Below are 26,765 nucleotides of genomic sequence, written 5' to 3' on the forward strand. Positions count from 1 at the left end.
TTGTGGTAGATAAACAACGTTTACTTGTGATCATCATACAATATTAGAAATATGCTCGATTCCTTTGGGGGAAAAACAGCTATAAATGGCACAAGGCACACGTAAGGCCAGAGAGGGTGTGGTATATGGCTACGGGCTGCTCTTATGCACGACGCAACTAATTAGAACAGTAAAAAGTTATTTTTTTGTCATACCCATGGTATTCGGTCTGATATACCACTGCTTTAAGCTAATCAGCATTCAGGGCTCGAACCACCCAGGATATAATATAATATGGGACATTGACATAACTTGGAAGAGCAGAAAGAACCATTTGATTGTGTTACTTAATATACTGTAGTAGTATCTATAATATAAGGCCCTCAATTTATAGGAACCCATAAACAAATTATGAATGACAAAATAACTAATACAGTTAAAGTTGAATTTCCAGTTTAAACCTGATCAATTATCTGTGGGGAAGGAGAAGTTAAAGTAAATTGTTTATCAATATTAACACAAAATGTATGCTAAAGCTGACATTTACATAATGAATATGGTCATAATTGAATTCAATTATTTATGCTCAACTGGAATAGGAACTCTGCAAGCTAGTCCATAAAGTGTCTCTGCAAGCATAATTGGCACAAGAGGAAGAAAAAACGAGCGCTCTATAGCGACTCAATACACAAACATCAAGAAATCAGCATTATTCTGGAGTGGAACGATTAATACACTATGAATGTCATTTACTCAAAAGCTGCATTCACAACACAATATCCAATTTGCTAAGCCGTCAGTTTAAAAACCTTCACTTAAAAAGAAGCATGAATTTAGCCTGTTTGAATAAACAAAATTTACCTCAAAATTATTTTGAGGACTGGATAATTACTGTAGATATAATGCTACCCACAGCTGGATAACTAATCTATACTGAGCATTAAACTTAGTAAAAATATACAAATGTGCCAAACTATAAAAAAAACATCTGATGAAGCAAGGTTTATAGTGAAATAGGGTGGCAGATAGCCTAGCGGTTAAGAGCGTTGGGCCCAAGCTGACTAAGTGAAAAATATGTTGTTGAGCAAGGCACTTAACCATAATTGCTCCTGTAAGTTTCTCTGGATAAGTATCTACTAAAAAAGGCAAAACAGTATAAAATAGGAGCAACTAAGAAGCATTAGCCTACTTAAAAAAGATATATACATTGCCTAGTGAGTCTACACGCCCCTTCCACATCTTTAAAAAGGGATTTCATTAGATGTTTTTTCATACTGATCTAAACAGCCTGCTCCACATTTTCAAATTGAATGAAGTAAAGAAAATTGTCAAAATGAATGACAAAAAATGTACGTCTTTTACACCCCAGAGTTAATACTTGGTGGAAGCACCTTCGGCAGCAATTAAAGTAGTGATGGGGCAGTAATTGATAGTTACATGTCATAATATTATATCGATACTTTGACAAGTATTGATTTGTAAAAAAAATTATAAAAATAGTTTGGCTCGTCGGCTGTACCTGCGCCAAAACGCCAGTATTTTTCATCCTATAGCTTGTTCTCCATCCTTTTAAATAGTAAGCCAACACTTTCCTTTCCATGACTGATAAAAAAAAATAATTATCATGCGTTCAGCAGACATATAGGGAGCAATATGTTTGGAACATCAAATCGCAATATATATCGTAGGAAGAAATACAATTTAATCCCTTTTTAGATTTAGTTTTAAGGCAGCAAAATGTGACAACTGTGCAAGGGATGTGTAGACTTTCACTAGACACTGTGCATATGGGTATATGTACACATGCTTCTGGGACTGGCCTACTGACGGAGATTGGGAACAAGCCAGACTGGACCAATGTGCTGTTGGTTGCTGTAAGTACACATGCAGTGTTTTGTAGAATTTTCTCCTAAAAAACTTCCATCCTGCTCAATTCAACCTGACACATGCTAGTAAGTGATGGCTAGAGCTTTGTATACCTGTCATGATCCCTTTGACACAATGATAAATAGCAGAGAGTGCTTATGGTAGCTACTGAGATGAGCGACTGTCTACTCGTCTTCGATCAGGTGGGGATGGGTTGGTTCCTCTCCTGGGCACTAGGAGGTGAGGGTGGGCATGTCTGTGGTAGCTGGCGGTGTAGGGACGGGGGCAGGGGGAGTGTCAGTGTTGGGAGGACTCAGCTTGTTCATGTTGAAGTAGGTGACCACCTGACCAGGGACTTCAGCCAACACAGACTGGGCCAGAGCTTCTTTAGGAGACTGGAGACGGAAAGAAAAGAGGGGGGAATGGAGAAAGTAAAGAGACAATTAAAGAAAATGCAGAGAGAGGCAAAAAACATTTGAGAAAATGAGTATCTATTTGTGACAACTGATCATTTAGGGCAGGCATTTTCACAATGATTAAATACCAGTCTGACAATACAGGCGTGAGCAGAACAATGCATCGAATAGGACTACTTTCATACAAAATAACCAATGACAACAATAGGGCTGGGTGAGCCCTGCAAGCAGCCATGCTCTACGATTATTCTAAGCTAGCTAGTAGCTAGGACAGGCGTACCATGGAAGCAAGCACACAGGCAGGGGTTGGGTTGAAGAAGCCAATGGGGAGTAGCTGAAGCATTTGGGGGATGTATCCCTACATTTCTACGAAGTACTGGGCTGAGGCTGGGACTCATAGGGCTGAGGCTGATGGGGCTGAGGGCTGGGACTCAGGGTCATGGGGAGGCTTCAGTTTGTGTATACTGAAGTAGGACACCACTTGTCCAGGCAACTCTGCCAGTACGCTTTGAGCAAGAGCTTCCCTGGGTGCCTGAAACAAGATGAGAAGGTACAGTAACAATGCTGGGTGGGAGAGGCTCTAAGGGTTGGGGGGGATCGTTGAAGTGATGCAGATTTCAGCAATTTAGGATCCATGATGATTGGAAAGGAGATGTTTTTGATAATTTGAGGTGGTTAAACCTATGCTGGGTGGCCTTAAAGCAGGCAGTTAGTCAGTACACAGGAGACAGACTACACCCACAGACCTAGAATGAGCAGAACAGGATTCACACTCAAGTCAATGATGCCATAATTGTGGATATTTTTCTATGGTATCAACACCTCAGTCATCCTATAAACAACGTTGTAGAAACATATGGATACCATCATCCAAGCCTTTCTAGAGAGCAGAGCAGCTTTAAGCAGCATGACGATCTACTCACGTTCTGGAACTGTCTGAAGGGGACAAACTGGACTATGTCCCGTGCAGCAGTCTCTCCCGTTGGCGCTCTGAGCCGCCCGTCGTCACCGTCCAGGAACTCCATGGCGGTGAAGTCGGCCCCGCCCACACCGATGATGATAATGGACATGGGCAGACGGGAGGCATTAACGATGGCGGAGCGTGTCTGGTCCAGATCCGTGATCACGCCGTCCGTTATGATCAGGAGGACAAAGTATTGCTTGGAAGAGGAGGGAGGAGAAGAGGATGAGGAGTATGAATTAGGCTATTTGAGGTTGGAATCAACAATACATGTTGTTTGAAGTACAGTAGACCAACATAGCTACTGTAGTAGGTCAAAGCTGTGTGCTGGAAAACCTTACAGTACAGACAGAGGCAGTACAGTATGTAGCATACTGTAGCTACTCACAGAGGCAGTTTTCTGCTGGGTAGCCTGCATAGCGAAGCGGGCTACATGGTTGATGATGGGAGAGAAGTTAGTGGGACCGTAGAGCTTCACCTGGGGAAGACACACTCTGTAGGCCTCCACTACACCCTCGATACCTGTAGACGCACACACAAACTGTGAAAAACTCCCAAACCCTATATTACCATATAATAACTGTTTCCTTCAAAAACTGTCTGCACACATACCTGCACAGAATGGATTTGCAGGGTTAAAATTGAGAGGGAACTCATGAGAAACCTGTAAAACACAATACATCCAGAACAATTTAATGAGAATTTCTGATAGAAATAATACTTGTAGACCCAAATGGGTCCGATTGAAATGTTCAGCTTATAAAGGCTCCATAAAGCAGCACATAAGTGTTAATCTATAACTGTATGTCATGCATTATAAAAGGTTTAAAAAATGTGGCACAACCCACTGTCAAATATGACAAACCTATGCTTTAAAAAAGGCCTTATATATACAGTTGAAGTCAGAAGTTAACATACACCTTAGCCAAATGCATTTAAACTCGGGTTTTCACATTCCTGACATTTAATCTTAGTAATAATTCCCTGTCTTAGGTCAGTTAGGATAACCACTTTATTTTAAGAATGTGAAATAATAGTAGAGAGAATTATTTATTTCAGCTTTTATTTATTTCATCACATTCCCAGTGGGCTAGAAGTATACATACAGTCAATTAGTATTTGTTAGCATTGCCTTTAAATTGTTTAACTTGGGTCAAACATTTTGGGTAGCCTTCCACAAGCTTCCCACAATAAGGTCGGGTGAATTTTGGCCCATTCCTCCTGACAGAGCTGGTGTAGGCCTCCTTGCTCGCACATGCTTTTTCAGTTCTGCCCACAAGTTTTCTATAGGATTGAGGTCAGGGCTTTGTGATGGCCACTCCAATACCTTGACTTTGTTTTCTTTAAGCCATTTTGCCACAAATTGGAAGTATGCTTGGGGTCATTGTCCATTTGGAAGACCCATTTGCGACCAAGCTTTAACTTCCTGACTGATGTCTTGAGATGTTGCTTCAGTATATCCACATAATTTTCCTGCCTCATGATGCCATCTATTTTGTGAAGTGCACCAGTCCCTCCTGCAGAAAAGCACCCCCACAACATGATGCTGCCACCCCCGTGCTTCACGGTTGGGATGGTGTTCTTCGGCTTGCAACCTCCCTCTTTTTCCTCCAAACATAACGCTCATTATGGCCAAACAGTTCTATTTTCCCCCCCCCATCAGACCAGAGGACATTTCTCCAAAAAGTACGATCTTTGTCCCCATGTGCAGTTGCAAACCGTAGTCTGGCTTTTTTATGACGGTTTTGGAGCAGTGGCTTCTTCCTTGCTGAGCAGCCTTTCAGGTTATGTGGATATAGATACTTTTGTATCTTTTTCCTCCAGCATCTTCACAAGGTCCTTTGCTGTTGTTCTAGGATTGATTTGCACTTTTCCCACCAAAGTACGTTCACCTCTAGTAGGAGACAGAACACGTCTCCTTCCTGAGTGGTATGACGGCTGTGTGGTCCCATGGTGTTTATACTTGCGTACTATTGTTTGTACAGATGAACGTGGTACCTTCAGGCATTTGGAAATTGCTCCCAAGGATGAACCAGACTTGTGGAGGTCTACAATTTCTTTTCTAAGGTCTTGGCTGATGTCTTTTGATTTTCCCATGATGTCAAGCAAAGAGGCAATGAGTTTGAAGGTAGGCCTTTAAATACATCCACAGGAACACCTCCAATTGACTCAAACGATGTCAATTAGCCTATCAGAAGCTTCTAAAGACATAATTTTCTGGAATTTTCCAAGCTGTTTCAAGGCACAGTCAACTTAGTGTATGTAAACTTCTGACCAACTGGAATTGTGATACAGTGAATTATAAGTGAAATAATCTGTCTGTGAACAATTGTTGGAAAATTACTTGTGTCATGCACAAAGTAGATGTCCTAACCGACTTGCCAAAACTATAGTTTGTTAACAAGAAATTTGTGGAGTGGTTGAAAAACAAGTTTTAATGACTCCAATCTAAGTGTATGTAAACTTCCGACTTCAACTGTATGCGATTCGGCCACCAATGGAAATGGGTGGAGTAAAAGGCCAACAACACTCCGTATTATTCAGAGCCCCATGAAATCACACCATATATGCATTCTACAGACCCTACTGAGCAATCCCTAAAATACCTATACTGCTGCACCGAGAATGGTTCTTGCTCTAAGCAAATATGTATTCCATGTACAGTGATTCGCATTGTGTGCATTTACTTGACCATGGAACAGGTTTTAAAAGCCAGATTGAATTCAAATGTCACTTAAATATGAACAAATATGAATCATTGTTAAGACATATATCATGAATGGTGGGGACATTTATTTAGAACATTTCTGAAAATTCATGATCAGGCAGCACTTTTTTAGTGTTGCTGACGAGACGCTGATTGGGTGATGAGTTCGCAAAACAAATGCCACTGGACAGCGAAACACAAGTTAAGCTTTATTTTTTATATTTAAATTAGTTTGTACTGAGGTAGTTAAGTGTTGAGTTAAAATTACATACTGTAGCTAGCTCAGTCGTTGTTTCAAATAATGTCAGTGACATCACAGCAGCTAGATTCAATTTAGCTAGCTAGCTAGCAGGCTCAGATAAATACAAATCCCCTTGATAGAGCCATGTCACATCATGAGATTTGTAAATGAAAGAAGAACATAATAATATGAATTGAATGGAGTTTCCCAATCTTCCCCTTATCCAGATGCTGTGACAAAGCCATTTCCTAACAGACCTGCTAACTTTCTCTGATGTACTTTAAGGTAGGAACCAACATGCAGTACATCCAGCAGGAAGAGCGGCAAGAACCATTCGTCCACCAGCTCAGGGACAAGCTACACGATTCACAGCCCCGTGTAATATTTAATGTAATTGCATTGCTGAACTTTTTGAAACTTAACGTATTTGTATTGTTTCAAAAATGTAAAAAATAAAATGTATGGTTTAAACATGTCTAATGATTATCGTTTCAGCTGTTAGTGATAATTCCCTAAGTGTTAATACATTTGTGTTAAAGGATTAAGCCTTTATGTATGTGTTATGAATGACCATAGGTGTCTGACCTTAATAGTTAATGACTTGTTTCAGGAAACTAGGCGTATGTCGCACATCACTACTAAACAGGAACATGGAACTTTCATGTGCTTTAATAACAAATGTGTATGCCATCTGTAAATATAAATAAAATTGTTATAATACAAGCCTAGTTGGTTTAGCCACAGAAAGAGTCAGGAACCTTCCCAATAGCCATTATTGGCTGGATGAGTTCAGATTGGTCTGCCATGTGGCACACTTCTCTGTAACATGAGCTGCTCAGGTAATCCTTTCTAACGTGGCTTTTATGAAAGAAGAACTGCAAAAGTGTTGCTAATGCTCTCCACTTTCTGGAAGACAGAGTTTTGAAAACAGTGGAATGCCCAGTGGAAGCAGAGTATGATAGCTAAGGAAATGGAGAAAATTCTGGCGTTTGATTGCAAATATGAGGAGGGGGTCGAAAACACACAGAAGGCTATTGTATAAAACACGTGCCTCTGGACTATATCTTCAAACTAAGAGCAACCATGGCATATGTGACAGAGAGAGAGAGAAGCATTCATCCATGTATACTGGTAAGAGAGTCTCACTAGCAACATTTTCTGATATTATACGTTTCTAATTTTGTCAAAGTCATTTTCATTGCAAGTTAAAGCATACTGTTAGCTAGCTAACATTAACTGGCTGGCTTGCTAACTAAAGTTACATGTAGGATCTGTGTAGTAGCTAATATTATTAGTATCTCAGAAAGCCATTTGCGTCACTAGTTATAGCCTAATGTTAGCTAGCTAGCTAACATTAAACTTAGTTGGTTCGCTTTAGCTACCTGCAGATTCATGCATGGTAGGAACGTTATGAGTTGGGATTAAACAAAAGACTCCATTATGCAAGTAACCATTTCACTGTACCGTTTACACCTTCTGTATCCTGTGCATGTGACAAATATTTGATTTTTTTCTTTGATATGTGTGTTTACCAGAGACGGTAATGTGAAGAACAACATGACCTGCACCAAAGTTGAATTAGGATATAACGTTAGGCTAACGTGTCCAAGTTTACAAATTCTCCGGTAGAATGCCCTGCTTTTATTTCATTGCACTCACAACTATAAGCTATTATTGGTAATTAGCGCACCATTAACTTGTAAATAATGATCTTGTTGTGAGTTTATTTTCTGTAATAATGAATACAAATTAGCTAAAGTTAAGACATTGTCAGCTATGGTCATTATTTGAATTGGCTAGCCAGCGAACTTAACGTTAGCTAGCTAACAAACAAGAAACAAACCAAAACATTGGTTAAAAAGTTGCTTTTAGTTGCATGGTTTGCTAGATTGACATATACTAAATAAATTTTTACACAGATGGGTTTGTTGTTAAAAATACACTATGCTATTTTTGACTACCAGGCTGCTGATGTCATGCAGCCTGTCGTTTTTGTGTTTATACTTTTTCATAATGACAATAGAATGTTCATGATGTCACTGTGACAACTGTTTACAGACATGTCGATAGACGTAGTATAAACCAGTCTTTAGTCTTGAAATCTTTGGTTGCTTAGTACCGTACTCACTCTGTTTCGCACATGGCCTCACATGGGAATCCTTAAAGAGATGGGTGGGGCTAAAGCTTAAGAGGGTGTGAACAATGCAGAATGGGTGTAAACAAAATCTCTCCAGCAGGTGTACCAAAACATTCAAGGGGTATTTTCTCAAAAGTGGGGTTACAAGTTTTTCAATTTTCAAAGCAGAATTACTTTCCCATTGTTCCTCAACTGTAGTGTATGATATACAATTTTCTAGCTCTGAGTTTCTACTTTTATCCAAAACACGAGGGTCATGATACAAGAAATGTATGTATGTGTTATAAAATTACCAAATGGATCTGACTTTAAATTAAGTATAGTGTCATGCGATAGTCTTTATGGATGTCTTATGAATGACCGAAGGTGTCTCACTTCAAACTAAGTATTACAGGACACTACATAAAGTGTCATTAAATAGGTTATTAACATTCTGCTGATTTATGAAGGTTCTCACGATCCACAGGTTACTGTAGGGAAAAGCTTGTGTGTGTATGTGTCAGAACCAAGATGATTTGGAATAGTCCAACCTGAGACTAACGCACCAAGTATTCCTCTTACGAGTCCAGGCCTCGATTACAACCTGTTACATTGGTGGCAACATTTTGTGGCTCATCTTTCAGCAAGGGGAAGTGGGTGAATGTGTCAAAGACTTGACTGGGCACAGCACTGCGCGGTATGGCTTGTTTTTGTTGTGTGCGTGTTCGTTTACTGAGAAACATGTAACTTGGTTCCAGAAAAAATACATTTTCAATTTCTTTAGGTTGGGGGGCTTTCTTCAAGGTAAGAGTTTCTTGGTGTAACGTCCTCCCCAGACTATTGCACACACAGCACATATAAGCCTGGGACATCAACCATTCAAAGTTGGCCTTAGTGGGAGTGCCCATACAATTCTAAGGGAGTGACCTTACTGAGTAAAGCATTTGTCATTGTCACTATTTAACGCAGTCAAAAAGTCATAATTATTGCTAATCCCTGCCCATCCATCTTCTTAAAATGTGATTTTAAACCTAACCCTAACTAATGATGCACATGTTTGGTGCGTTGGGCCACCAGACCTTCCGGGCATTTGGGCAGAAGTGTCTGGGAATGAGATTAGGTGTAATGTGACAGGACATCACTTCAGAGTGTATGCCATCCTTCATCACAACATGCAACCCTTTATAAAGCATGTGCTTACATCATATTTGACATGGGTGATTACGCCACATGACAGATGCTTTCTAACACATGTAGTGCTTATAAAGGCATTAGGGCTTTATGAAGCCTTTAAAAACTGAACGTCATTTCATGCGGGATCGCGATGTTCACAATCTCAGCAACCCAGAACTAAAATCTTGCCTAATAGATTGGTGAGAAGGTAGAGCTCCCTTTGTATCCGGAATTAATTTAGCCTTTCATTTTAGTCATTGAGCGCTGTAGAGTTTTTTTTCTTGTGTCAATGAATTTGTGACATTTCTGGATTACTCATTGCATTAATAAAGTCTGATTTAAATCAACAAATACAATTGTTTAAACAAAGTTAAGGGTTAAAGATTGTGAATATCTGGCTGTGTTGGCAAAATCACTAAATAGTCAAGCGGGGAGAGGCTGACAGTTGTCACAGTTCTAAGACCAATCAGAAATGTCCAGCTAACCCTACGCTAATGACAACATTGGATATCAAAACTGAACTTGGATCTGCGTTAAGTAGCAATGATATCCTTCTCCACTGTCATTTTACGACGGCTATCTCAAACCAGTCATGACTATTCAAAAAAAATCACGTTCTTTCCAGCAAATTTCTTAGTTACATGGTAGGGTTGGACGGTATTCCGTATATGCCATATACCAGGGTATTTGGAAAAAGTCATGGGATGGTTTTTCAAACCTATTTCTTTGAAGTTTTTCAACAAAATGTAATATTTGTAGCTACTTTTTAAAGTGAATCCCTGCTGTCAACTTGTGCAATACGTTAGGAGATAAAGCAGACTGTCTTCTTCATTTCAATGGTTACATTATTTTACATTATGAAGCTTACCATAGTTCCCTAGAACAGCTGAGCCAGTCAGGTGTTTGTAAATATCACAATGGGAGAAAGTGGGAGCTGGTGAGTCCATAGCGTTCTATATCTACCGGTGAGTCCCTGTTATGCAGTGCAGGAGGTGACGAAGTTATGCTTGCATGCAATTCACTACTAAATGTTTGCCATCAGATATCGTATAATGTCTTTCTGCCAGAAGTCAGAGCTCTGGATGCCATTTTTTCCCTGAGCTTCCTACTAGTGGTTTTTACTCCTTCGTTCTCTTCTCTGCTCTGTGTACACATGCTACTCTTCCTTCAAAAAAGCATGCATCACAACTTTGTTAATTTGCACAATTTGCTCTATTAGTTTGTGATAGGGTTTTCTTGCATTATCCTGTTTCATGCATCTGTCCACAAGAGATAATGATGTTCACCATATGAAAATCCATATTTACCTGCCAGGTAGGTGGGATCTGTGCTCCAAAGCCAAAGGCAGGGAACATTTTGTCACTGCAGGGAACATTTCAGTCAGATACTTCCCTATCATTCAAAACAATGATACAACCACAATGGAAACTAAGAGGCAGGATCATATCCTCACACCTTGTCTATGGAAACCACCTCAGTCTAACTAAAGAGCTAACATGCATCAGCACATTCCATCATTAAACATGAACATCCACACACACACACACACACACTATCCTAATCAATAACATTCACACATACAACTATTGCCTAAGGTTAACAGAATGCAAAGCCAGATAAAGGGTAAGAATGGTATTTTTGCATCCAACAGTTCCAGGGGCAGGCAGTTCAAGCAAAAACATACAGAACCATTGCATTTACATGGGGAAAAATAAATAATTCAGCATATTATGGGTGTGAGTTTCCCAGACACTGCACCATATATAATGTAGCATATGGGGAGTAGTACAGGTCAGATTACCTGTCGTAGTCTTGGATCACCATGCCAACGGACCAGATGGCAGACAGGTATTCATTGACCCCTTGTGGACTGATGTAGTGGAGAGACTGGGGAGACTTGGGGTCACCGTTTGACCCGGTGAAGTCAATACCCACCTACAGATGGAGAGGGAGACAGAGAGACTAGGCTTATTGTGGTGGCAGTTCAATTCAATGAACTTTATTCAAGACATTTTTGCTGGCAGGCATAGGACACAAATTGAAAGACAATGAATAATAAAAACAAACAAGTGCGATGTACAACACAGAAAAACTCTGCATGAAAGGGCCATTTCTGTGCTAGAGGTCATTTAGAGAGAAATCTTTACTCACAGTGAAGTTGATCTGGCAACCTCCCATGATGTAGTCCAGGAAGGTATACTCCTTCACCACCTGACACAGCTTCACACTCACCACACCAGAGTTTTTGTATCCCTTCTTCTTCTGTTGCTTTTTACTGTTGATACACTCAAACTCAGCCTGGGGAGGGACAGAGGAGCAAGGATGAGAAGAACCACACAGGCTGACACACGCAGAGTAACCCTTGCACTCCATCTCACCGGTGAGGAGCGCGATGCCTCTTGCAGACGTGTCATGGTGGTCTCAAAGATTCCAATGAGGTCATGAGATCCATCATTGTCATAGTCGTAGCACTCCACCTTAGGACGAGCATAGAGTCTGAGTTAACAGGTTAGCAACAAGCCACAAAATGACTCCTCAAAAAGGTGTGTAACATGAACACACAAACGGTTTCAAACCCCAAACAAACATCATTCACATCACACTCAGTAAGAATCAGACCGCGGGTGAACAAGATCATGCAATGGAAAACACCAAACCAAGACGGCAAACCAAACTCAGAGCAAAGGTAACACACACTAATTAACTAACACACAACAAAAAGATGCCATGATGACAGAGGCTTCATCAACTTCCGCCATTTGTCCAACAAAGACAATATGGATGTCTATGGAAGGGCTGGAACCGTGGCTATCAGTACAGGATGGATACAGCCTACTACAGGGTAAGTGTTCCCCACCCATTCCAGTCTTCCACTACTGACTAGTCACTTCACCCTTCTACTGAAGGCACATGAAGTTGGAGTTGGACACACACACCGTGGTAGATGACCTGGGTTTAAATTTGTTTCCTGCTCGATTGAGCTTGTCTGTGACATTGAAACCAATGAAAGAGTCCTTAAAGTGTAGGCACAGGCAGGCTCAATCAAACCTCCAAAAATTTGAACCCAGGTCCGAGGGTAACTCACATGTCCTCCAGTGTGGGTATCAGTTGTTCCTTAAAAGACTGCATTAGGGGTATTTACAGCTGAAAAATCACCAATTGTCAACATCAATCAATGCCCTCAAATGCTGTAGAGATTATGTACAGTAGTAGTCCACTTAGCTAATAGTAAAGAAAGATAACCATTTAAAATCTACAAAAAAACGTGAGAGTTAATGCAGTTATTTTCCCCCCGATCTGTTTAAAACTGTTAACAAGTACAGTCACCTCCAACATTATCGGCACCCTTGATAAAGATAAGCAACAAAAAAAGAGACTATAATATAAATAATACTAAGCTATACTGTATGCCCTTCAAAATTGGGTAAATTATATTATTTTACACTAATACAATTGCTCAGAGAAAGAGATTGTTAAACTAATACTAAAAAATCTGAAAAAGATAGGTGTCAAAATGATTGGCACCCCTGAAGAGTCTTATAAAATCTGCATTAACATTCTACTTTTTTTAAGTTAATCTCAGTTTAAGGAACTTTATTGTGGCCAAACATGGCTTCCTGTTTCACTGGGGTATAAAAATGAGGCAACCCACATGTAAAATAAAAAAATAAAAAAATAAAAAAACATGTCAACCATCACCATGGGGAAAGGCAAAGAACTCAAAAATTAAGAGACGGGGTAATGATTTTTGCCCTTCATACATTGTCTTCAGAAAGTATTCATACCCCTTGACTTATTCCACATTGTGTTACATCCTGAATTCAAAATGGATTTGATTTTTTTCTACATACAATAACACATTATAAAAGTGAGAACATAAGTGAGAAGTTTTAGCAAATTTACTGAAAATGAAATACAGAAATACCTCATTTACATAAGAATTCACAGCCCTCAGTCAATACTTTGTAGAAGAACCTTTGGCGGCGATCACAGTCTTTTTCTGGTAAGTCTCTAAGAGCTTTGCACACATGGATTGTACAATATCTGCCCATTATTCAAGCTCTGTCAAGTTGATTGTTAACCATTGCTAGACAGCCATGATCAAGTCTTGCCATAGATTTTCAAGCAAATTTAAGTCAAAACTGCCTGTGTTTAGCTGTATTCCTTTTCTTATCCCCCCCCAAAACATCTTAGTCATTCCACGGAGGGCCGAGTGTCTGCAGGTTTTCGCTCCTCCCTTGTGCTTGATTGATGAATTTAGATCACTAATTAACTCCCTTCACCTGGTTGTCTAGGTCTTAATTGAAAGGAAAACCCAAAAACCAGCAGACACTAGGACCTCTATGGAATGAGTTTGACACCCCTGCCATAGCTAGTCTTTGCCGATGATAGGTATACCCATAACATAATGCAGCCACCACCATGCTTGAAAATGTGAAGAGTAGTACTCAGTGATGTGTTGGATTTGCCCCAAACATAACTTTTTGTCTAGAATATAAAGTGTTAATTTCTTAACGCCCATTTCTCCCCCCCAGTATTACTTAAGTGCCTTGTCGCAAACAGGATGCATATTTGGGAATATTTTTATTCTGTACAGGCTTCCTTTTCTCTCTGTCATGTAGGTTAGTATTGTGGAGTAACTAAAATGTTGATCCATCCTCAGTTTCCTCATATCACAGCCATTAAACTGTTTTAAATCGCCATTGTCGCCAATGCATCATGGTGAAATACCTGAGCAGTTTCCTTCCTCTCTGGCAACCGAGTTAGGAAGGACACCTGTATCTTTGTAGTGACTGGGTGTATTGATACACCATCCAAAGTGTAATTAACTTCAACATGCTGGAAGGGATATTCATTCAGCATCTGCTTTTTTGCTGTTGTTGACATCTACCAAATCGGTGCCTGCCCTTCTAAGTGAGGCATTGATAAACATCCCTGGTCTTCGTGGTTGAATCTGTGCTTGAAATTCACAACTCGATTGAGGAACCTTACAATTATCTGTATGTGTGGGGTACAGAGATAGGGTAGTCATTAAAAAATCTTGTTAACCACTATTACTCAACAACTTATTATGCAATTTGCTTAGCACATTTTTACTCCTGAACTTATTTAGGCTTGCAATAACAAATGGGTTGAATTCTTATTGACTCAAGACATCTTAGCTTCACATTTTTTAAAATTAATTTCAAAACATTTCTACAAACAAAATCCACTTTGACATTATGGGGTATTGTGTGTAGAACAGTGACACAACATCTCAATTTAAAATTCTCCAATCTCAAAACATTATAGAAAAAGGTTCAGTGGCGTTATCCTTGCAAGGGGAAGAGGCACAAAGTAGATGCCAATAATTGACACCTATCTTTCTGATGCAAAAAAAAAACTCGTTAAACAGAATCTTTCTCTGAGCAACTGTATTCGTATAAAATAATAATTTCCCCCCTTTTCTTGCATATAATATAGCTCAGTATTTGTATTATTTATACAATCTTTTTTTGCTTATCTTTTTATCAAATGGTGCCAATAATTGTGGAGGTGAACGTATCTTAAGGTTATTACCTGTGTTATTATCATGCAAACCACACACAATTCCAGAAAAGGTGTTACACCAAAACATTCCCCAAATCAAATACAAAAGATATGGAATAGTTCAGTGTCTGTGCGGTAAGAGTTGCTGATGTGTAAGGTAGGTTAGTACTGGTACAGGTGTGGTTGTGGGTCTACATACCTTTATATGTTTGTCCATGTCTCCTCCACACAGGGACTGCAGGGGGATCCTGAATGGTTTCCATGTTGGGTTCAGGTTGTTCTTCACCACCTTATTTATGCAGGGCACAGGGACAAATATGGTAACTGTTATCTGTATCGCATTACCACTAACCACAATCTGTATCACAACACCAGTGTCTGGACAGAGTACAAGAGCAGACACTCATTAGCTACATAGCATTTGGTTCAATCACATTAGAGGCATCTGGACAGAGAATAGGAGGAGAGTAATGAGTTTCAAGACGAAAGGAGGAAACCATGCAAATGTTATACTGTTTCCAGTGTGTCAGTCAGTGAGCACAGTGCACAATACTGATTGATGGGCATTTGAAATTATTTCACGATTTGAATAATAACGAAGTAAATAAAAAAAATGCGCTACACTCTTGACCAATCAGAATGATGCAAAATGCCACAACGGCAGACAGCGCGCAGTTGTTTTCAGGGTGCTAGCTCGGGAGGTTTTGGGCTAAGGGTAGCCTCGGCTAACAGCAAAGGTGAAAGAAGTCCGATGTTCACTATCAAAGAACTGATTGTTTAAAAAATGATATCTGGTGAGTATTTTGCATTGATCCGTTGGAGAGCATGTAGGCGAATCCCTGAAGTGGGGAAAATAGCAAAACGTTGGAGGGCTAAATGCGCTATGATAGTAAAATGTATTTTCTTGTAAAACTTAATTAGCTTGAAAATAAAACTACTTTTTGCGTCCTCAGAACTGTAGGCTACATTTACAATGCCCAACTGTAAACAACGTACTGTCAAAGCCACATGTCTGAAGCAGCAGTGGCTCAATGCGGTGTACATAAACACTACATTCTTACGTTTGTTGTTTTATTAAATTAAGCATTTCAAATGTCGTATCCTTGTGTGCAACAATGTCACATGGACAATTTCATTTAGACAACGCTTTTTCATTGTTGCCAAAATTGAACTCACAAGTCTGTTAGGACATCCGGATATTCGATTAACCGTGCCATCTCTAGTGTGCAACAGGATATTACGTAGTCTATGGTTATTGCCGTCACATTTCACACAGACAATAAAACTGCCTTTAACATTCACAATATGCAAAAGAGCAGGAGTACAGTATGTGCTGCATAACTGAATGGAAGTCGTATGTAGTTGTAAAACCAGTTAAGAAGTCTCCTTTGAAATGGGCCGTATGAGAGTCTGTGTTGTACTCCATAGAAATGTCTATGGTGTATTGTACCTCCGTTCTGTGAGCCAGCTGCCATCCCGTCTCTGTCTGCTTGTAGAACTCCAGGTAAGGATCAGACTTCCCAAAGAAATCCTGGAAACAGCCTTATATGTCAAAACATTGTAAGTCATAAAATGTCACACAACAGACACAAGCAACTCAGCTAACTATTGTGATGCTTTATTTCCCTCAATTATTGGCTTTACAGAGCAGCAAGTATCACTTCAACAGATTCGTCACTCATGGGATGACCCGTGCTTGGTGCACATTCTTCAATATTGTATCAATACCTTGTTGTCCAGTTTCCTTGCTTCAGCCTCAAAATTCACCACCCTGTTGTCTTTTATTTCTTCAGCAATTATCTACAAAGAAAATAAAACAGTAAATTAAAAAAAAAAAGACAACGACAAACATGATAAACAACAAACATCTCTGTAAATGACTCACTGTAATGGTTCCTCTTCCTGCAGGCCTGTTGTTCTTCAACACCAGTGGTCTAGTATGCTTTCTACTAGACACCACCTGGAAAAGACAATTTGATGCGTAAGAAACACTTGTAATGTAAATGGACACTTAAGCAATAATGCCCGAGGGGGTGTGGTACATTGGCCATATACCACGGCTAAGGGCTGTTCTTATGTGCGACTCGAAGCGGAGTGCCTGGATACAGCCCTTAGCCGTGGTATATTGGCAATATACCACAAATCCCTGAAGTGTCTTACCTCTATTATAAACTGGTACCCGGTTTATAAAATGTATTACAAACCAGGTAGTTTGAATTCTGGATGCTGATTGGTTGAAACAGCATTCAGCTGTGTGTATATAAGACAATGTAACACATTTATGATGAAGAAATACTTGTTTACAGTTCTATTTATGTCGGGTTTGTGGCCAATGTACCATGGCTGAAGGCTGTATCCAGGCGCTCCGCCTTGCATCGTGTACTGTGCCTATCATAAGTATTCACCCTCCTTCAATTTCTTAAAATGTCATTGTTAAGTGGGATTAATCACTTAAATGTAACTAAATATAATCAAACATTTTATCTACGCAATACATAAAAGTAATTATTTATCACAAGGTCCATAAACTATAACTATTAATGCTGCATACTCAAAGGTCAAAATATCACCTTCCTGGTAAAACTAGTTATAAATTGCTTAGGTGTAATCACTTTTGAGGAGAAGCTCAAGTACATATTCATATTTTAAAATTTGTACTATTTTATGATTATTTCCTATTCAACAATAACTATGAATAAGGCTTGAAATTACATATGCTTTGTAAATATAGCATAATCAAATTATAAAATGACTAACTAAGATTTCACCTTCCTTATAACTGTAAAATAAATTTTTGTATGTTTAGCGTTAGAGAAAGCATTTGCATATTTTCTAAAGGTATCTCCTGATCAAAACGTATTGCTGTGAATGTCTCACAAAACTCTCTCTTAGCTTCCTGAACTCGCTAGGAACTCACCTTTCATCTCGTGTCAACATTGTCTGTCTACGACAAACAGAAAGTGTTTGTTCAAAATCAATTAATTATTTTCGATCTCTGAATGGCCTACCGTGGTGAAAGCACTATCTCTTGCTGCGCTATGATGTAACGATTGCAGGCATGTCAGTGGCTGTGATGTAGGGTTCAGACAGTTTATGTACCGTCAGAAGAGCAAATTAAATGGTAGGAGGGACATCCCAGTTTCAAGTGGTTTCAGATTTCACATCCTACATCACACATGCTCAGACAAAAATACTAGTTTGTCTGCGGGAACCAGGGCTATCACTCAAAGCAAGCCATTTTGATCTACGGTGTCTATTGATCGATTTATAAGCGGAAATGTCAGTCGGAACCGGTACCAGAACCACGCAGGTTCCTGTTACATCTAAGAGGTTTTAAAATGATTTGTCAGCGATCAACACAAAAAACGTAACTTTTTTTTTTGAAGATTAATGAAAAATAAAACACTACCATATCTTAATAAAATAAGCATTCACCCATTTGTCAATACATATTAGAAACATGTTGGGTAAGTCTCTTAAGAGCTTTGCACACCTGGATTGTGCAATATTTGTCCATTATCTGTCAAGGTGTTGGGGATCTTTTCAAGCAGATTTAAGTCCAAACTAACTCGGCCCCACACAAACATTCACCGTCTTCTTGGTAAGCAACTCCAATGTAGATTTGGCATTGTGTTGTAGATTATTGACCGACTGAAAGGTGAATTCCTCTCCCAGTGTCTGGTGTAAAGCAGACTGAAGCAGGTATTCGTCTATGATTTTGCCTGTACTTAGCTCCATCCAGATTCTTTTTAGGCCATGGCTGCGGATCTGACTTTTTCGGGTTGGGGGATCTTTAGTCAGCTGACTAAAAGATCCAGAGCTTCCCGAAGATTCTGCACATGTGTATTCTCTACTTTATGCGCAGAGAACAGGCTACTCAGGCGAATGGTGGTTGTTTTATTAATAAAGTTAAATCAAGCTGAATCAATGTCTGCAAGATCTCACATAATGATCACAGTATTCTACAGAACAGAACCAAATATAATAGCATAGTATAACATTACTGTAAGACACAAACACCACCGCATTCAATCGAGAATGAGTTTTACCCATAGTAAATCAGCCATTTGATCTCAAATCAGTTTCATGGGGATATGCACTTTGATCTTGAGTTAGAGTGTTGTCGTAGTAGCCTACAGTGTTGTTTTGAATGATGTACAGTGAGCTAATTTTAGTGCAGATGGTGTTTAACTGTAGCATTAGCATAGACTACCTGTGCATTTTGCCTAGTGGCGCGCGATGTTGAGAAGAATGTGGTGGTCTTTTCGTCTTCTCAACGTTATATAACTACGCTATTATATTCGGTTCTGTTATGTAGAATACTGTGATCATTACGTGATCATGCAGACATCGATTCAGCTTTATCTCATGTTGATCTAACCTCACCTGTAGCCAGTTATCTGCACGTAAAGTAGAGAATATACAGGATACAAGTTTTGAAATATGTTTTACTCTGTAAAAAAAAAGAAGGGGGTGGATACCACACCGCCTCAGGCCTTATTGCCTACATTGACACCGGTGCACTTGAGACAGACAAAGTCCATACAGACTGTTTGATCAGCCGCCTGAACAAACAGTTAAAAGAAACCTTTAGTGTCAAGTCACAGATTGCACAGCCACTGCACGTCTACATAGGGGTTGTATGCACTGTGCAGGATGCTAACTCTCTACGTGAGTGACAGTGGGCAACCGAACCGATAGAAGCTTGGGTAGCAACCCTAGATTTGTGCCAGGACTATATCTCGTGGAAGGATGAAATAGTATGAATAAATTCATCAAAATAAAGTTTAACTAGAATATATCAATCAATATTTGAATATGTTGGTAACCCGTTGTATAAAAAGTGATGCCCTCGAAGTCGGTGTTTGGCCTAACAACAACCGTGCCAATATATCCTCCAAACACCGGCTTCTCTGGCTTTATTAAGTGAGGAGGGGAAAGAAAAAGACCTCACCTGGCCCAAGGTACACTCCAGCTCTCCCAGGAAATCATCATCACTTAGGTCAACAGTTTTATTGTCGATGTCGTAAATTCCAAACTTCAGCTTTTGCACTATTTCAAAGTAGTAATCGATGATGAACTTCTTGGCAAACTTTGGCGCAAGGCAATTCTGTACCTTCTCTGTGCGGCCCACCTACGAACACAAAAAATTCAGCCAGTTAGTAATCAAAACATACACATTCTCACACCCTCATGAAACTAATCAACAACATCAAGTGATACTGAATTGGACCAACATTTCAGATTCTTCCTGGAAATAGTTAATGCTCGCTTTAGCCATTCTACAACGCTGAGATGCTTTTCCAAACAGTCAAGCGGAATACTGATTCAAGCTAATCAATTATGCATGATGATGGCTTTGGGGAGAAATCTTTTTTTTGCCTAGTTGGGTTAACATTTTAACAATGTCACAGTGTTTCTTGGGCAAACAAGAATCTGTGACTGACCTCGTACCACTGTGACCCAGTAGTGTTCATGAGAAGAACACACAGTGGGTCAGACTTGGAGCCAATGTCCTTGTCCAGAAGATTTTCACAGGAGACAGTCAGCTCCACCTTTGTCACACACTGTGTCGCCATTGGACCTGCCTGTAACAGAGGAGAGACAGATAATGTCCCTAGGCAAAATTAAACAATCTGTGAGCTACTGTACATACAAGCATCCAAAGATGTGTTTTTTCTAACTAGGTTTGATGTAAGTTTGCTTTTATTACAGATGCTTTACCAACATTAACTGTGAGGCTAGGCAATAAACCTGAGTAGCAAGGGTGTGGACAGCTAAGCTAAATGTCTAACGTCAATATTGTTTTGACTGTTGACGCACTACAGTAGGAAACATTAGCTATTACTTTTTTATTAAAAAATTACAAATATTATATAAATACAGCTGAGTTAAAGCTGCAATATGTAACTTTTTGAGCCAAATGTGAGTTATAGATCTGTCTATCTCATTGAAAGCAAGTTGAAGAAGCGGTAGAGCTGTTCTGTGTCTGCTATTTCTATGCTTCCCATTCTTAAGTTTCGTTTGTCTTTTACTTTCATACACCAGATTCAAACAGCTGAAAATAAAATATTTTTGGTCATTGAAAATATATTTCACAGCAGTTTAGATGGTACAATGATTCTCTACACTATGCATTGCTTGTTTTGTCACAAACTGAAATTAGGCAAACTGTTAGAATTTTAGCAACCTGGAAATGGTGGAGCGATTTCCCCACAAAATGGCTTCATTAGACAGAAATACCCCCTCAGACTATCCCGCAGGTGAAGAAGCTGGATATGGAGGTCCTAGGTTAGCGTGGTCTGCGGTTGTGAGGCCAGTTGCATATACGGCCAAATTCTCTAAAATAATGTTGGAGGCAGCTTATGGTAGAGAAATTAACATTCAATTCTCTGGCAACAGCGCCGGTGGACATTCCTGCAGTCAGCTTGCCAATTGCACACTCCCTCAAAACTTGAGATATCTGTGGCATTGTGTTGTGTGACAAAACTGCACATTTTAGAGTGGCCTTTTATCGTCCCCAGCACAAGGTGCACCTGTTTTATTTTATTTCACTAGGCAAGTCAGTTAAAAACACATTTATTTACAATGATGGCCTACCCCGGACAATGCTGGGCAAATTGTGCGCCGCCCCATGGCACTCCCAATCATGGCCGGCTGTGATGCAGCCTGGATTCGAGCCAGGGACTGCAGTGCCTTAGACCGCTGCGCCACTCGGGAGTCAAATTTGCCATTTAATCAGGTTCTTGATATACCACCTGTCTGGTGGATCGATTCTTGGCAAAGGAGAAATGCTCACGAACAGGGATGTAAACAAATTTCTGCACAACATTTGAGAGAAATACGTGTTTTGTGCGTATGGAACATTTCTGGGATATTTTATTTCAGCTTATGAAACCAACACTTTATATGTTGCGTTTATATTTTTGTCCAGTGTAGAAGGAAAATCGTTTATCGTCCCTGAGCTCTGACTTCTCCCACATGCTGACCTCTGGCATCACCGACTTCAAAAATGACCTCAATTACAGCATTTTCTTTCAGGAGTTAAAATATAACAGAACATAATTTATGAAAATAAATACTAATGATTTTTGAAACCTAATTTTACAAACATGATAGCTGTACCTTTAGTTTATGAATGACCATTAGCGTTTCTCAACGCATTCGAAGCACATCTAACTAGTATTTACGACTTAACTAATAGTAATTATCACCTTCCCACTTGGTTATGAACGTAGCACAAATTAATCATACTGTAGATGGGGCGTGGGAGCAGAGTTAGGCTACTTGTTAGCTAGCTAATTTATTAACATAACTAGCTATATATCAGTATTAGCTATGACATAGTAATCGAAAACAGTTGTGGCGGTCTTTCTATCCTGGTTTTGGTTTGACATGTAACGTTAACTGACAGCTGGCTAGCTTGCTGTTTTTCTAGCTAGCTAACGTTAGCGGTTTCTATTAGCTCCTGAAACACAACGCGTTAAACAATTTTACATCAATAGCTAAACATAAACAAGCCATGCACGGTATTATTTATTAACTAGATTCTTACCTAAATTAGTTTACTTTACAATACTCTGAGTCCCTGAAGTAATCTGTGTGCTACTCGGATCAAGAGCTGTTCCACAACTGTTCAGTGTCGAATGGACCCTCCGGCCCAAACCCCGCCTTGGGTGTGTCCCAGATACATACTTTGCGTAGTGTCGAAACCAAACGGACCAAAATGGAGAGGGACCACTGAATGTGTCCAATTAGAACCCTTGTTTTTTTGTCGCAAGCCCTTAACGGGTTGCAACGGTGAGAAACTGGTCTCATATAATATATTCTGTTGATTTCCGTTCTGACTACGGAACCTATGAAGTAGCTTCTTGTTTCTAGTCGACACCATAACCAGAGGACGTATTTTGCCAAGATGCATTTAAGATAGCCATGAAAAAAACAGTTTTGAAAAGCATTTTATTTTACCTTTATTTAACTAGGCAAGTCAGTTGAGACCAAATTCTTATTTTCAATGACAGCCTCGGAACTGCCTTGTTCAGGGGCAGAACGACAGATTTCTACCTTGTCAGCTTGGGATTCGATCTTGCAACCTTATGGTTACTAGTCCAACGCTCTAACCACAAAGCATACCCACCAATGCAATGGTTTCGAAGTTGAACAGTTGATACCAGAACAAATACTGTGGGAAATACAAGTTAAACTGTAAAAATGCCCGACCAATCTTTACAACAACCTGATTTGAAGTTCGTATTGTTTCTCTACGTTTTCGCTAATTGCGATCTTGAATGACCCACGTTTGTATCGTATTCTTACCTTTCAAAGTCCAGGCTGTTCGGCTCAGATTTAGAAGTGATCATTCAGCTCTTGACTTGATTAGGGAGAAGGATGGCAGGAGCAACTTTCATGCGATTTGCTGCCCGGACTGTGCTATCTGCACCTGCTTGTAAAGCCGTCAAGATCAGAGGATATCATCGACAATATATGACTACTTTCAGGAGCAATACCTCAACTATTAACGTAAATAAACCTCAATTTACTTCATCCGCCCAGTTTCTCCTATTGCTGGTGTGAAAGTGTTACATGCGCCTGGTAGAATAGAACCAGAGTGGTAGGCTATTTGTTGAAAGTATCTATGTAAAACATACAGTAACTAGATACACTGTCCTGATCTGAATGGATATAGGGCAAAGGTCAGTAGGGCTACACAGTACAGTAGGTAGGGTATTCTTATGTGATGCGATTGTCTCTGCACATTGTTTAACATTTGTTCAGTATCACTATTGAAAGGACAATAGGATGCACATGACACAGAATGAACATGACAGTATAAATTACATTTTACAATATAGATTTTTTGTTATCGTCATTATTATTGTTGTGTTCATTTGATATTACTTGAATACAATACATTTTCTTCCCTGCAAAGCCTGGACAGGTTCCAAGACAAACAACAACAGTGTGTCTTGAATAAATAGGCCAAGGGGCCTACTGCCTTGATTAGGGGAGAATCTCAGTTAATATCATCCCCGTGTCCTCTCTCCTCACCCCCTTCTCAAAACTCATTGGATGAGAAAGCCAGAGGTCCTGCACCTCTAACCTTCTCCAATGGGTTTTGAGAAGGAGGCAAGGACGCGAGGAGTATGCAATTGAAATTCTCCCTCAGAATTGTCGCTCTGCATTTGTTGTGACTCGGGTACTTTCGGTAGGGTTACTTTCTGTCAGAGGGACCTGAGCCAGTATGAAAAACATAATGTGGATTCCTCACAAGTAGTGAAAGGCGGGGGGCGGGCAGGGGGTCTAATATAGACTAGCCAGAGAGGTAACTGTGGTGGAATTTTTGATATAGGCTTGGTCTATCTACTGAGCATATAACGTCTTGTGAAGCAGTCTTTAGTCTGCTTTTATCAGGCTGTGACTGACATTGACAAGTGTTTTATGTCTTCAACTCAACTACCTCTGTCTGTTCCGTTCTCTGGTGCAGGGTGGAAGAACTGCATTCTTGCTCACCTTACCAGTACTATCTTATCTAGGCGTGGAAGCCTACAGGAGGGTGCAGAGTGCAACTGTGGTCCATGCTCTGGAAAAAGGTACACACCACCTGGAAATTAGTAATTCAGAATGGTTTTAATTATATGTAATATAAAAAATAATTTGAAAGGGATACAGCTATTGATTCAGACAGAAAAATTCCTGATTAAACATGCAAATGTATGATTTGCGGCTTTTTCCTATCCAGATTCTCTATCTAATGGCACCTCTATTTTGCAATCTCTATTTTGTATTCTAGCTGAAGAGGCTGTGGAACAAGCAGACTACCTGTACAGCTGTGGGGAGACAGAGAAACTCTACCAGCTTCTGCTACAGTATAAGGACAGGTAGACCTACTGTATTTCATAAACATGTTAAGGCATGTGCTGTCCATTGCATGTGTATAAGACAGACAGACCGACAGTGACCATTGCAAAAACAGAATGGTAGTATGTATTGATTGGGTTTGGCTGGGATCCAGAACGATTTTGCAAGTCAGGTTGTCTCACTGTTTAGGCATCAGTTTGAGGTCTTTGTACTAACGAGTAAAAATCCGTGACAAAGCTACAGTACCGTTCAGGAACTCAGCAATCGAGGTCAGATGACTTAAGCCTTAAAACAACACTGAATGCCCTCCAAATACTGTTAAAATTTTCTTTCTCTTTCTGTCCCCCTATATTCTACTGACCATTCAGCAATGACATTTTTGGAAATAAAATATTTGTGTGTCCAGTGATGATGCGGAGTTCCTGTGGAGGCTGGCGCGGGCATCTCGTGACCTCTCCCTCCTCGCTCACATTGCTGCTGACGAGAAGAAGAGGCTGACCTTTGAGGCGTTTGAATACGCCAAGAAGGCCCTGGAGAAAAATGAGGCCTGCTTCGCAGCACACAAAGTAATAACGCCTATGGTTTCTTCTCATTGAATCTCTGAAGAGAACCTACTACACTATTACTGCTGTGAAACTAAGCTAAATCATGGTTTTGATCAGGCTCATTTGCCTGCATAATGTTGGGGCTACTGTAATAAGATTAATCCGTTAACGCCTGGTTGCTGCTATCGACCAAGTGGACAAGTTGCTACAAGTCCGGTTGAGGTAAACATTCTAATAGAGCTTTGGTGAAAGGTGGTCATGTGACAATTCAAACCCTAATAGCACAGAGGCTAAAAAAGCCAAGGCCAATAGCACAGTGAAAAGATCATGGCTAAATGTCTTCATGGGCTGCTGGCAAAAAATCTTAATTATTCTTCTGTGTCTCAAGATTATATAGTAATTCTGAATTATGTATACATGCATCAGTACAGACGTTGGTTCATAGGAAACTGATACAACTTTCAATTGAACAGTGAAACATTTGCTACTTTGTCATGTTTACTGGCACCAAGGGGAAAATTCAGCAGTTAACCAAGTGCAAGGTAGGATTCTCTGTTTTTGAGACCTAGAATCCTCTGATAATGGAATACAATTGGAGATTTATAAAATACTTCGGACCGTTAAAGTTGCGCAAGCAATTAAGCAGGCTAATCATATTAATGCTAATGCAAATCATAAGCAAATATATGTGAGAATATGGATGACGATCTTGGTCATGGTTTAGGCATCCTGGTCGGCCCCTGCAGTATTTATGTGGGTATTCTAATTTCTATATCCCTCGTCTCTCTCTTGGTTAGTGGTATGCAGTGTGCCTCAGTGACATAGGCGATTACGAGGGGGTCAAAGTAAAAATAGGAAATTCTTACATCATTAAAGAGCATTTACAGGTAAGTGTTTTACTTTTTTTTTTTTTTTTTTACAGTATGTCATATCATATGATTATTCATTTAAATATTGGCAGCATTCTAAAACAAAATGTATCTTCCATAGAGGGCCATCGAGCTAAATCCTAAAGATGCCACATCTATCCATATCTTGGGTTATTGGTGAGTTATACACTTTCCATGACAGACTGACCAGGTGAATCCAGGTGATAGCTATGATCCCTTACTGATGTCACTTGTTAAATCCACTTCAATCAGTGTAGATGAGGGGGAGGAGACAGGTTAAAGAAGGATTTTTAAGCCTTGAGACATGGATTGTGTATGTGTGCCATTCAGAGGGTGAATGGGCAAGACAAAGAATGTAAGTGCCTTTGAACGGGTATGGTAGTAAGTGCCGGTTTGTGTCAAGAATTGGGTTCACGCTAAACAGTTTCCCGTGTGTATCAAGAATGATCCAGCCAACTTGACACAACTGTGGGAAGCGTTGGAG

The 26,765-nt window shown here is 39.8% G+C and overlaps 2 protein-coding genes across 4 annotated transcripts in view; one reads left to right on the forward strand and one right to left on the reverse strand.

Moving 5' to 3' along the window:
• LOC139420394 (copine III) lies at positions 1-23,539 on the reverse strand. 3 transcript variants are annotated; one of them, XM_071170448.1, is made up of 16 exons: positions 22,544-22,741; positions 20,436-20,576; positions 19,943-20,122; positions 16,874-16,948; positions 16,717-16,788; positions 16,439-16,519; positions 15,188-15,277; positions 11,838-11,936; positions 11,611-11,757; positions 11,261-11,394; positions 10,767-10,821; positions 3,835-3,886; positions 3,611-3,744; positions 3,185-3,421; positions 2,624-2,793; positions 1-2,240 (listed from the first exon to the last, which is right to left on the reverse strand). In XM_071170448.1, exons 2-15 carry the CDS (start codon positions 20,565-20,567, stop codon positions 2,656-2,658), a joined length of 1,626 nt encoding a protein of 541 aa, XP_071026549.1. In that variant the 5' UTR covers positions 20,568-20,576; positions 22,544-22,741; the 3' UTR covers positions 1-2,240; positions 2,624-2,655. The 3 variants fall into 3 exon arrangements, with proteins under 3 accessions (XP_071026549.1, XP_071026548.1, XP_071026547.1); XM_071170447.1 differs by lacking the exons at positions 2,624-2,793; positions 22,544-22,741 and adding an exon at positions 23,305-23,539; XM_071170446.1 differs by lacking the exon at positions 2,624-2,793 and having other exon boundaries at positions 22,544-22,818.
• LOC139420395 (regulator of microtubule dynamics 1) overlaps positions 23,271-26,765 on the forward strand; it is an 8,086-nt gene continuing 4,591 nt past the window's right edge. The window contains exons 1-6 of the mRNA XM_071170450.1: positions 23,271-23,508; positions 24,473-24,578; positions 24,779-24,866; positions 25,253-25,412; positions 26,189-26,278; positions 26,382-26,437. Of these exons, the coding sequence (XP_071026551.1) occupies positions 23,377-23,508; positions 24,473-24,578; positions 24,779-24,866; positions 25,253-25,412; positions 26,189-26,278; positions 26,382-26,437 (632 nt within the window). The 5' untranslated portion in view covers positions 23,271-23,376. The remainder of the gene's footprint in view (positions 23,509-24,472; positions 24,579-24,778; positions 24,867-25,252; positions 25,413-26,188; positions 26,279-26,381; positions 26,438-26,765) is intronic.

The sequence above is a fragment of the Oncorhynchus clarkii genome, chromosome 11, assembly GCF_045791955.1.
Source record: "Oncorhynchus clarkii lewisi isolate Uvic-CL-2024 chromosome 11, UVic_Ocla_1.0, whole genome shotgun sequence".
Taxonomy (NCBI): domain Eukaryota; kingdom Metazoa; phylum Chordata; class Actinopteri; order Salmoniformes; family Salmonidae; genus Oncorhynchus; species Oncorhynchus clarkii.